The 12,812-nt window shown below is 36.1% G+C and overlaps 2 protein-coding genes across 2 annotated transcripts in view; both read left to right on the top strand.

Moving 5' to 3' along the window:
- The first annotated feature begins 635 nt into the window (after nucleotides 1-635).
- zgc:153738 (uncharacterized protein LOC558115 homolog) lies at nucleotides 636-8,050 on the top strand. The gene is made up of 19 exons (XM_056252295.1): nucleotides 636-703; nucleotides 968-1,295; nucleotides 1,388-1,507; nucleotides 1,591-1,776; nucleotides 1,870-1,941; nucleotides 2,938-3,143; nucleotides 3,617-3,701; nucleotides 3,914-4,018; nucleotides 4,200-4,275; nucleotides 4,369-4,475; nucleotides 4,694-4,780; nucleotides 4,946-5,007; nucleotides 5,907-5,989; nucleotides 6,166-6,273; nucleotides 6,420-6,619; nucleotides 6,705-6,791; nucleotides 6,869-7,046; nucleotides 7,416-7,654; nucleotides 7,792-8,050. The coding sequence occupies exons 1-19, from the start codon at nucleotides 693-695 to the stop codon at nucleotides 7,909-7,911; spliced, it is 2,460 nt and encodes an 819-aa protein (XP_056108270.1). The 5' UTR covers nucleotides 636-692; the 3' UTR covers nucleotides 7,912-8,050.
- A 2,142-nt stretch (nucleotides 8,051-10,192) lies between these two features.
- Nucleotides 10,193-12,812, top strand: part of obscna (obscurin, cytoskeletal calmodulin and titin-interacting RhoGEF a) — a 70,656-nt gene continuing 68,036 nt past the window's right edge. Inside the window, exon 1 of the mRNA XM_056252258.1 lies at nucleotides 10,193-10,295. Coding sequence (XP_056108233.1) covers nucleotides 10,193-10,295 — 103 coding nt within the window. The remainder of the gene's footprint in view (nucleotides 10,296-12,812) is intronic.

Genomic DNA, 12,812 nt, shown 5'->3' with positions numbered 1-12,812 from the left:
AATTCTACTGTTATTTTTTGGTCCCACCACTTGTTCTTCCAATTGAAGGCAGAACTTAGCTATGACGTTTACCTTTTTACCTTCAAGAACCCTTCAAATTTATAAACAAGTGGTGTTGAAAATTTGGCCATTTCAGTTCTGTCTTGTTTGTTGCAGTTGGTGTTTCAATTTATTATGGTCATCGGTAATAAATTATAGATTTACACTATTATATTATATTAATTATATTATATAATATAATATTATATTATATTAAAGGGAATGGAATAAATACGGATACAACAAACTATACAAATTATATTTTATCTGATCGTATTTATTTGTTTATTTTTAATTTTATGTAAATGCCAACATCATCATGTGTACAGGAATGATGCATGTTGGGTAAACAAAACCATGGGTAAAACGTTGATGTAATTCATACCCGTTCGACTTCCGTTCTGCGTAAGCGTTACCGTAGAAACAAGTTGACAACAACTTTCAGCCAAGTTAGTCAGACGTGCACACGAATGTCTGCTGTAGAAATGTGTTTATTTCAAGATTCACTTTACTTGTTTTCGGAAGTGTTGTTCTAGCTGTAAACTTCATCTTTAACTCAGAAAAATTGATGTTTTAACTAACGTTAGCTACAGCTGAGTCAGACTTGAACATCCTGCGATTCGAAGGAACCGTTTAGCGAGTTTTATCAAACGATGTCGCACAGGTTTGTTGGCTAAAGTCATAGTAAATGTGCTTTCAAATGTGATTTCAGGGAAATATTGTTTCAAAAAATGAAATTGTCGCAGTCTTGCTATGAATTTAGCACTATATTTTGTAAAATCTCTGTCAGTAATTCTTAATATTTTCAAACGTAAACATTAGCCTATGTTTTATCTAAGTTTAAGATAATGTTTAATTTTATTAAATGATTAATACCTTAGCTTGTTCACAACAATCCAATGAGTAAGACACAGTTTACCTCCAGCAGCACATACAATAAACTCTGGTCTGAAGCTCACGAGGAGCTCAGCTGTTTGTTGGACCAAGAACTCCCAGACGAACCTCTCCGCCCTGAGAGAGACAGAGTGGTGTTCTTCCAAAGGATTGCCACCTTGTACGTCCGCTATGCTCAGATCTTCAGGCAGCTGGACGAGGCCTATGACCAAAGTGTTCACCCCCAAAAGAGGCGTGCGATTAGGCAGGTGCTGGAGGGTGTGATGGGTCGTGTTCTGGAGCTCAAGAACGAAATGGTGGAAAAGGAATTTTCAGAGTACCACTACATGGATGACATCATTCAAGACCTGAAATTAACCCCTGTGAGTTTGACTAGATTGTAACGTATGCTATAAACAAATTTAGAAGTGTATTTAATCTATAAATCATCATTTCAATCTCACATTTGTCAAAGGAGGACCTTGAGATTCCAATTCCCAGGTATTTCATTCACGAGCGAAACAAAGTGCTGCAGGACAGAGAAAGATTGTTTGCTGCTACATTAAACCAAATGGATGTTACAGAAAAGACAGTAGTAAGTTAAATAGCTTGTTTCATCATAAACGAAAATAATTGGATTGTTTCATACTCTAACATGACTTCTCTTGTCTCTCCCAGCCTAATGTAATGCATATGTTGACTCTGGAGAGGGCCATTAAAGTCATCCAAGTGGCTGAAAGAGCACGGCAAGGCCGACTGAGGGCAAAATTCATGAGGGAGATCCATAAAGACTCTGAGAGACAGAAGAAAGCTGACGAACAAGAGTCAGTAAGCACTGACCAGGCTGCAGTTTGTATCCAGAAGGTACAATATACGATTGTGTCAACACAAAATAGTTATAATTTAGTTAATATATAACTATTAGGAATGCAGTACATAATTGAAATCTCTATTTAGGTGTGGAGAGGCTTCATGCAAAGGAAAATGACAAAAAGGCTGCGTGAAGAGGAAATGATATTTCTTGGAATGGTAAGATATTGTGTACACTACTGTTCGATAAGTTTGGGGTCGATAAGATTTTATAATATTTTTGAAAGAAGTCTCTTATGCTCGCCTAGGCTGTATTTATTGGATCAAAAATACAGTAAAAAGAGTAATATTGTGAAAATATATCTACAATTTAAAACTGTTATCTAGTTTAATATTTTTTAGAATGTAATTTATTCTTGTGGTGGCAAGCATTTTCTTCTGATCCTTAAGAAATCATTCTAATATGCTGACTTAGTGCTCAAAAATAATTTATTATTATCAATGTTGAAAAAAGTTGTGTTGCTTAAAGGGATAGTTCACCCAAAAATGAAAATTATGTAATTATTTACTCACCCTCAAGTTTTTCCAAACCGGTATGAGTTTCGTTCTTCTTCTGAACACAAAAGAAGATATTTTGAAGAATGTGGGTAACCAAACAGTTGATGGACCCCCTTGATTTCTATAGTAAGGATAAAAAAATACTATGGAAGTCAATGGGGCCCATCAACTGACATTCTTCAAAATATCTTTTTTTGTGTTCAACAGAGGAAAGAAATTCATACAGGGTTTTAACATCTTTTGAGTACAAGAATTATGTACATGATGACATAATATTTTTGTGGAAACCGTGATATAATTTTTTCATGAATAGATGAATAGAACAGCATTTATTTGAAATAGATTTTTTGTAACAATGTAAAAGTTTTTTTATGGTCACTTTTGATCAATTCAATGTGTCCTTACTGAATAAAAGTAATCATTTATTTTTTTAAATCTTACTGACCCCATATTTTTTAATAGTTGTGTGTTTACCCTTTATATTGTACTGTACTTTACATGACATGCAAAGCACATTAACAAAGGTATGTGCTTTGTATTGATAGTCATAAATAAAGATTCATTGTGATTCTACAGCTTGACTACAGGTTGAGTATGCCACCAGTAGATGGAACTCTAATACTGTTTCATGTGATTCTATGGCTGTGTCATCTTCAGGCCATGGATCCAAAACTGTCCTATCCATCCCAAAACGAGCTGGCTGCCCAGAACAACAAGGCCAACAGGCACACCAGGCAAGAAGAACATGAGGATGACTATCAGAAGTCCATCGAATCTGTTATTTATCAGCTCAGGGACGTGGAAGGCCCAGAAATGAAGGAGACCATGAAAGATCAGATCAGACAGTGGTTCATAGAGTGCCGGTGAGTGGGATCTCTTTCCAATGTTTGCACACAACCATGAATCACCATAAAATCATATAGATTTATGTCAAACATCACATGAACAAACAGGACTCATTGCATCCGCTTGTCGGAGAAAGGGTTAATAGCAGTATGAACTGAAAGTGATATCTTTGGACTTTTAAGGTAATCAGCTAACCTATCTAGTTTTTTTTGTTTGTTGGCGTTTTAGTGAGAAGAATAAAAATAAAAAAAACTTTTAGATATCAATCTGCATATGTGATGGACATCGGTTATGCTCATCTATGGTTGCTCCTTTGAAGTCATCTTGAGTAAAACAGCTCTATGTTTAACAAAGCACATACAAAAGACCTAAACCGCAAGTGATGCAACCTGTTGTACAGAATACTGAAGTTTGTTGCGTATAACACCCATTACCTTAGGGTTTTACTAAGCATCTTTTAACAACATTTAACATGAGTACTTGTGAATAGTGATGCAACAGGCTCATTTCCTGACTACCCAGAGGAGGAGGATGGAGGTTCAGCTCTTATATTCGCAGAAAAAACACCTGAGGAGGTAAACATGTTCACATAATTAGTACATGTCAATATATGTTAATCTTTGACCAAAAACTCTGTATAGAAAAGGGTCAGAATAATAACATGTTTATGGGATGTTCTTTATCCATGCTGTTTAGTATCATGATCAAATGAATTTGGAATATACCGTGTGAAGTGTTTGTCATGTTTTCATTGACAAAATCTGTCATGTCCATGTCTGGATTGAAGCTGGCTGAAGAACTGGCAGCAAAGGAGGAGGATGATGCCAACAAAAAGCCAAAGGGCAAGGAGGAGATAAAAGAAAAAGGAAAGAAAGGGAATGTCGAAGACGAGGTAAGAATTGAGGAGAGGACTTAAAGTGACAGAAAACCAATGAAAAAAATTGTAAACCGGAAAACACTGAAAAGAACATCACTGAAGGCAGTATGAGTACCAAGTATGACTACTGTACTTCTCATTGAGTGTAGTTTTCCTTGTTTTTTCTGATATTTTACATATTAATGGATTGTCACAGGAGGAAGAGCCTGGACTGAAGATGCTACCATCTGCCTATCTGGCAGATCTTGAGAGGGAATGCAAGACATTTTCTGGCAAGGAAAATTGAAGAATGAAACATTTATGTGTTACAATAACAACATATCAGTGTCAAGAGAGAGGGAGTGACTGTCTCATCTGATCTGCAGAGGTTTGGAAAAACAGAAACGAGTCCAAGAACTTTAGTCAAAGGCACGAGCTGGAGCTGATCAAACAAGAGAAGAGAAAAGAGATTGAAGTGGAAATAAGAAAACAGGTGACTGATGGTTCATTAAATGTCTTATAGCTTGTAAAAGATGGCTACTGGTGTTGAACTGCTCTTCGTGTATGTACTGTTTTTCCTTGGCTGCCGTTTTTCTTTTCAAAGTTTCCTTATGATCATACATTTAAGGCCACATGTTCCTCACAATTATTGTCATTTTTATTAACGTTAATCCTAGCTTTTAGAGACGTTGGTTTTTGTTGCTTGTTCAGGTGGATGAACTGATGAGACAGGAGCTGGCTAATTGGAAGCTGGCTGTGGATAAAGAAAAAAGCGGAAAGGGCAAGGGTGCTGCAAAAGTACAGTAAACCCCTTCTGTTTACATGGATTTATTGAACATCAGAGAGATTGCCTGGATGTCTTATGTTACACATTGTAAATGAAGAAACTGAAAATGATGTTGCCTCTGCTTGCAACACAGGTATTATACTGTCTTTATGTATATTTTGTTTCTGACTACGCAGAAAAAGAAGGCATCAAAAGGCGGAAAGAAGAAGAAGAAGGACAAAGACCTTACAGCCGATAGGTTTTTTTAGTTATTGTTTTAGTTGTTTGAAATTTAGCTTTTGGAAGTTTGGAATTGTCCACCATTAAAGGAATAGTTCATGCCTTTAATTATTACATGTTTCACACCTGAATTGACTTTCTTTCTTATATGAAACACAGAAGGATTAAATTAAAATAATTGTATCGGATGTTCATTTTCATGCCGTATACTGTATGATGACTAAGGCTTTCAACTTTCAAGCTTCCAAAAACACACAAAAGCACCAAAAAAGTGGTCCATACTGTATGACTTTTGCACTTTATTTAAAATACTTTAATATACAGTATAACACACTTTTATGATACTCATTCAATTTCATTACGGAAAAATGCCAGTTGTGTCCCACAAAAGGAAGAAAGTACAGGTATAGGTTACATGAGTGTGAGTACATAAGTATAAAATGAGAATTTAATTTTGTGTAAAGTTTTCCCTTTAGATGGTAAATAAGTGGTCAGATTTTCCTAAAATAAATGAATACTTTTATTCATTAAATTGATCAAAAGTAACAGTTAATATATTTGCAATCATTGCAAAAGATTTCTATTTCACAAACACTATGTTCTTTTGAACTATATTTTGAACGATAACAAAGAAACATTGATAATAATGATAAGAAATGTTTCTTGAGCAACAAATCAGCATATTAGAAAGATTTTTGACACTTATGACTGGAGTAATGGCTGCTGAAAAATGCAGCTTTTAAAAATTTAAATTGTAAAAATACTTCACAACATTACTTTTTTACTGTATTTTTGATCAAATAAATGCAGCCTTGGTGAGCACAAGACACTTAAAAACATTTAAAAAAAAAATCTTACTGCCACCAAACTTTTGAATGTGTATATTGAACTCTATGTTAATCTAACTCTTTTTTTTAGGACCACCGAGTCACTGTTTGAAGAGCTGGTTGAACAAGAATTGCTGAAAAAGGCAGAAAATGTTAAACTAAAAGATTATCTTGGTAATGTTTCAGTTTATGGTGAAAAAAAGAAATAAACATTCCTTCTGTAATGCTTGTTTGGCCCTTTCAGAAGTTTAAATGGGTTCATAAATTTATAAAGGCCTACATGTATATACAATTGGTAATCATACTCACAACCATTATAACACATCTGGACACATCTGCTCTCATTAAAGGTGACTATAGCTACCTTGGCACAACTCTAAGACAGTCTGATATTGAGCCTATGCCGTCATTATCTGATGTTCGGCAAGTTATAGCCCTTTATGCTGTTTTACCATTAGGTGAGTAAATTAATCGCTCTGGATTTACATATTTTTACTTCAGAAATGCCACTTCAACATACAGAACATACATACAAACTTCTTCATGTGTTGGCTATATATGGCCAGCTAAAAAACAACAACAACATTTCCTTGTTCTATACTAGGTTCCCAAGCAGTTCATGAGAAGGCTCCCCTGGTAAAGAGCATCTTGCTAGTAGGGCCATCAGGGGTTGGTAAGAAAATGTTGGTCCATGCAATTTGCCAGGAGACAGGGGCCAATCTGTTCGACCTTTCACCTTTAAACGTTGCCGGAAAATATCCTGGCAAGAGTGGATTGCAGATGATGCTGCATCTGGTGTTTAAGGTAAAGTTTAATTTGATATTGGCCTAAATTTGTGAAACTGGCCTGCTAAGTATTGATATTTTGATGTACTCTGTATTCGGTGCAGGTTGCCAGACTGATGCAGCCCTCTGTAATATGGATTGGAGATGCTGAAAAGATGTTTTACAAAAAAGTACCAAAGGATGAGAAGGAGGTAAGTGTGTAACCTACTTGTGATCTGTTTAGTGGTGAAATGAAAATTAACGAGATGTTTTAATTCTGCATAAACAGTTAGATCCAAAGCGTCTGAAGAAAGATTTGCCCAAAATCCTCAAGTCCATCAAAGGAGAAGATTGTGTTTTAATCGTAGGTACGACAAATGATCCACACAGTGCAGACCTGAAATCCTTGTGCAAATTCTACAATAAGATCATCCTCATACCTCGACCGGACTATGCATCAAGATATGGTAAGCTAATTTTCAGCCATTACTCCAGTTTTCAGTGTCACATGATCCTAAATCCTTCTTATATTCTGCTTTGATGCTTAAGAAACATTTCTTATTTTTATCAATGTTGAAAACAGTTGTGCTGCTTAATATTTTTATGGAACTCATGATACATTTTTTTAGGATTCTGAATAGAAAGTTCAAAAGAACAGCATTTACTGTATTTGTCAGCATGTCACTTTTGATCAATTTAATGCATCCTTGCTGAATAAAAGTATTAATTTCTTTAAAAAACAAATCTTGCTGACCCTAAAGTGTATATCTAAATAATAGTGTATATAATAAGCAAAATGTCAGTGTTTCCAATCATACATCTGCATATTTTCACAGTAATGTGGAAAGAGCTGATAAAAAAGAATGGAGGAGAATTGACCAGCGTCCTGGACCTCAGTTCTCTGGCAAAGATTTCCGATGGCTACACACAGGGTCACATGGTGCAGGTGGTACGTAGCATCTTGACTGAACGGCGCATTCAGCAGTTGCCTAAACGTCCACTAACTGCTTCAGAGTTTGTACCTCCACTTGCTAGAATTGACCCAGTGTTTCAGGAAGAAGAAGAGTCGCTAAAAGTAAGTATTATCTCAAGCGGGCATGGCTTCCCACTGCACATTGAAGTTGATAGCGAACTTGGCAATAACCTGAGAGGGAAAAGACCCTCATGATATTCATTTTATTTCCAGTCTTCACTTTTTTTTCTTATTAACAGAACTGGTATGCCAAGACTCCCCTTGGAAAGAAGAGAATTAAAGCTGCCTTAGGGAAAGAGGGTGATGAAGAGTCCCCAAAAACAGGAGGCAAAGGTGGCAAGAAGAAAGGAAAAAAGTAACAATATAAGAGTTAACATGATCAACCACAGTAGGAGATAACCTGCTTTGACCAATAAATGTATTGATTTGCTCATGCCATCATTATCTTATGATAATATGCATATTTTTGTTCAGTTGTTAATTAAAATCCAAATTGAGGGGGTGGCACAAAAGGGTTTGTGGGTCTGTAAATACACAGATACCATCTCCATTTAAGAGCATGTACACCACAGTGTGAAAAACATGATCAGAGTATCACATCGTATCTGCACTTCCACTTAACAAACTGGGATATAGCCTGCACATTTTTTTTTATAACTTTCAAGAAAGCCTCATAAGCAAAGTAATGATGATACTTTAATCTGATATAACAATTAGAGATTTGATGGCAGCTAAAATGGGGATCTCAGGATAAATTTAGGTTCAATAATTGTAATGAGTAAAATTCTTATTCTGGTGGCTTGAAAATGGCCAATGTCTCTGCAAACCTTTACATGGCTCCCATTTTGATGGTCCACCGCTTCATTAGTTCTAAAACACAATCTGCCCTGAAAATTTATATCTAAAGGGATAATACCCTACTGTTCAAACGTTTGGGGCCGGTAAGTCTCTTATGCTCACCAAGGCTGCATTTATTTAAAACTAAAAATACAGTGAAAATAGTATTATTATGAAATATTACAATTTAAAATAACCGATTTCTATTTTAAGAATTTTAAAATGTAATTTATTTCCTGTGGTGGCAAAGCTGAAGTTTCAGGAGCCATTACTCCAGTCCCCAGTGTCACATGATCCTTCAGAAATCATACTAATAAGCTGATTTGATGCCCAAGAAGCATTTCATCAATGTTGAAAACAGTTATGCAGTTTAATATTTCGTGGAAAAAGTGATACATTTTGTCAGGATTCTGTGATGAATGGAACGTTCAGAAAGAACAGGATTTATTTGAAGTAGAATGTAATTGTGACATTTTAAAATTCTTTACTTTCAATGTAATGCATCCTTGCTAAATAAAAGTACAAAAAACAAACACACTTACTTTCGAAAGGTAGTGCACAAACCTATAGATCTAAACTCAAGTATTGTGTAGATATTCAAGCTGCAATTTGCTGGCAAGACCTCCGCAAGTGCACCAGTCTGCTAAAAATGCAGACTGATCTCATGAAATGGCGTATGTATGACACGCCAATTCGTATTTTCATTTTTGGCGTGCTATCAACACGCATAATCGCTTTTCAGCGTGTTTATCAACGCCTTTGACTTAACGTTATATTACTGTATTATGTATATATAAATATATGACCTACCCCAACCCCGTCCCTAAACCTACCCGTCACTGGGGTTAATACCATTTATGAGTCTTCTCCTACCATCCTAGGAAAAGAAATATCGCTCCACAGATGTAGATATAGATTTTGCTTCGTTTCGCTCGGACATTTAACGGCGTACACATACACGCGGAATCACTCGGACATTTAATGGCGTAGACATACACGCAAAAGATTTCGGCGTGGACATACACGCGGATACCTCAAAATGCGTATAGATAACACGCCACGTTGCAAAATGTATTTGTGATTTAAAAAAAAAAAAAATTAAGTGAAGCTAACAAGTTTCCCTGCATAAGAATTCTTCCCTGTGTCTGCTGTGGGATGTTGGGGTCCATACATAGAGGTGAAAAGACAGTATGTGCTTTAGATGTGTCAAGGACAACTAATGGGAGAAGGGGATTTTGTAGCCCCAGTTAGACATGTGGATCTGTGATTGGTCTGGGCTGAAACTGAGACAGCCCCCAGACTAGGGTTTAAAGGATTATCTCAGATCAACAAATGGACAGGCACTCTATCAAAGAAACACATCTCAGTGCTGGTAAACATGTAGATCAGCATATTTCATCAAAGTAGAACTTATGTGATTTCACAAAGTTAGAATTGAGGTTTTGGTGCTTCATTTTAATTTGATTTTGATGCAAAGCAGGAACAAGCTGCACAATAGCATCAACGTCATTGACATCCTGAAGGTCATGCTGTTTTCGCTCTCTCTAAACTCAAGTGCCAACTGTGTCATGGGTTTGGATGGATTCTATGGATTGAATTCAGCCAAATTGCTTTACGTTTATATATATTTCTAAAGCATGATTGAAAAACACTGTTGCAAATGATTTATGTGTCTATTGATTGTATCTACTTCTATTAACTCAAATGATATGTTCAAATTGAACTGCTAAGAATTATAATAATGGAGTGCAAAGCAATATAGTAGTGTGAGCACTGAGCAGTAAGGTGACTTCGAGTTGATTAATGGCTCTCGATAAATCTGTTGTCAGCAGGGTGGAGAGAGACAAAACCAAAGGACATGTGAAACTAGCAGAGATGGGCTCCAAACATGGACCTGTGAGCTTAGGTGAAGTGTTCAGCTGTTTCGTCAAGTTCTAATTTCACCTAACACATCCTCACATGGTTCTGGTTCCTTAACAAATAACTATTTATACGGCGTCTTCGGTCCATCAGTGATATCACATCCCCGTCACTTTGAGTTGAGACCACTTGTACACATGCATGGTGGATGTCTGCAACTAATTTGACAGACTTTGCACCTGCAAACTGCAATAAGCTTTCAGGTTGATTCAATGGAAACAGGTAAAAGTTATGTTTTGAAGGTGAGGTGCATAATTTCTTTCATCGCCAAACAGAATACAGACAGTCAGTTTTCTAACACTTCCTCCTTTCTGTCTATCATTGGTTGGCAGAAACAGGTAGTTCCTCACCCAAACTCATGCCATGGTTGAGCTAATTATTATGTCCAGCCATTTGGAGTATCAAATCAAATCAATTCTGTTTGATGCTGCTATTAACATAAACATGTCACTATAAATATCATCTATCAAGATAACTCAGGACAAATATGTCCGCTGACAGATGTTCAAATTTGATAATGCGATGTGCTTAATAGACAAAAAAAAAAAGGCAAAAAAAAAAGATGTTTGAAGTCTCAAATAATTCTTGAATTGTCAATTGAGAATATGCATGTTGAGACTTCTTTATAGTTGTCAGAATGAATCCTGTTCTTTTCACATGAGAGCTTGAATGCCTCTTACCAAATCTGGACAGTCTTGCAGTATGGGCATTCAGATCTAACAAGTGATTTCACAGCTGAATGACAGGATCTTTTAATCTCCTGTGACCTTTCCAACTCGGTTGTATTGGCATCTCTCAGAGAAATATGATTTATGAACTCAGGAACCCGTGCTACTGTGAATAACTTCTAGTCAGCACAACGTTAATCAATAAAAGGAAAATATTCATTCTCTGGGAATCAACTTTGAATCAAGCCTGAGAATTTGTAAAGGGATACATAGTCAATTAAGAGATATAATAAATAAGCTAATGAACCAAACCATCCTTTGTGAAAGGTATGGTTGGTTTTCTGTGTATGAAAACAATGCTAGCAGGCAGGACTTGCTCCATGTAGCCAAGATGTTTCTATCTTTATGTATAATGACGCACAGCTATTTTGGAGATATGTCAGCTGTTTGGTATTAGCCTTTGGGAAAGCTGGAAAAAAAGAAAAACACTTTCAGCTGCTTGTCTGCCAAGGGAAACGGGATAGCACACTGACCTGGGTATCTTTGGTCAAAGTTTGGAGGATAATCTTGAAGGAATTTATGTGAACTACAGAAAAGCCTAGGCGGACTTTGATGTTTTCTGGTATCTATGTCATTAGTTTCAAATATTATGGTTTTAAGGGTCTTTTATGGACTTTAATGTGAGGGAAATGCCTAATTCAGCTAATGGTGAGTGGAATGGAAGATCCGTTTGTTCTTCTAAATGTCTAATCTGTGTGAATGTTTTTCTCATGACTGATTTCAAATTGTTGTTTAATACCCAGTTTTCTGGTGCATGATCTTCTACAACAACAGCAACAACAACAAAAGATTTGATGAAGTCTAATCTAATGTCTACAGTTTTATAAGTTCCCAATTTTTTTATTTGACTATAGTCTGATTAGTGCAAAAAAGCTATGAAATTCATTATTTATTCCATGTTTTTAATCTCAAGGATGCAAAGATGGTGTCATGTTTCAAAGCATTATATACACTTGAGGCAAACTATTAATTGAGCAATTGTGACATGCTGCAACAACTGGGAGAGGCGTTTGTTTGTAATGTGAGAAAGAAGTGTGCAGGGAGTTAGTCTTTGTTTGATTTAGACAAACTTCAGTTGTATCGGCACATATGGACATAAGCTCTCCATATAAGCTAGACTGGCAGAGACATCGGTGCATGCCAACGAATTAGGCCTACACGGAGTGTAAGAGCATATCATTTCTGTCAGTTTCATATTTCTTAGCAGCCACGGGTTGTAGGCTATTCACTATTAAGATCTGCTTCTGTGTTACACGAGTGTTTTAGACATAAAATTAGACACATGAATGCATTTTGTTAATTAAGTACAAAATTAATAAATGAATACAAAAATTATAAAAATTTGGAAATAACAACAACAATAAGCATATTTCTTTTTCAGTCTTCATAATTGTCGATGAGTAACAAAGGACACTTTTTTTTTTAGTGCAACTGGAGTAGTAAACTTGAAGTTGCTGGTCATTCCTAAAGGCTTGTGAGAGTAGCCTAGGTGCTATGGCATGTAAGAATAATTTCTTAATTAAGCATTCTGAATATTTTTATATCGTCATGATATATTTTATACTAGCACTGTACTTAGCAGTCCCTAAGTGACATTCGCGGGACTCTGAGACATTCACGTGAGTTTTGGCGCGAACACGATCAAAGGAAATATAGAAAACATGAGCACGAGACAGGTTGTCGTGCTCGCGCGAAAGATATAGTTTCCCCCGCAAATGTCACTTTAGGGGGTCTGTAGTAGGGCAGTATTTGTTAAAAAAAAGATAATTCCTCTA

This window comes from Rhinichthys klamathensis, unplaced genomic scaffold, assembly GCF_029890125.1.
Source record: "Rhinichthys klamathensis goyatoka isolate OS25496 unplaced genomic scaffold, OSU_Roscu_1.1 h1tg000094l_1, whole genome shotgun sequence".
In the NCBI taxonomy this organism is placed as follows: domain Eukaryota; kingdom Metazoa; phylum Chordata; class Actinopteri; order Cypriniformes; family Leuciscidae; genus Rhinichthys; species Rhinichthys klamathensis.
The sequence above is the reverse complement of the archived record's forward strand: the minus strand, read 5'-3'. Positions and strand labels throughout refer to the sequence as shown.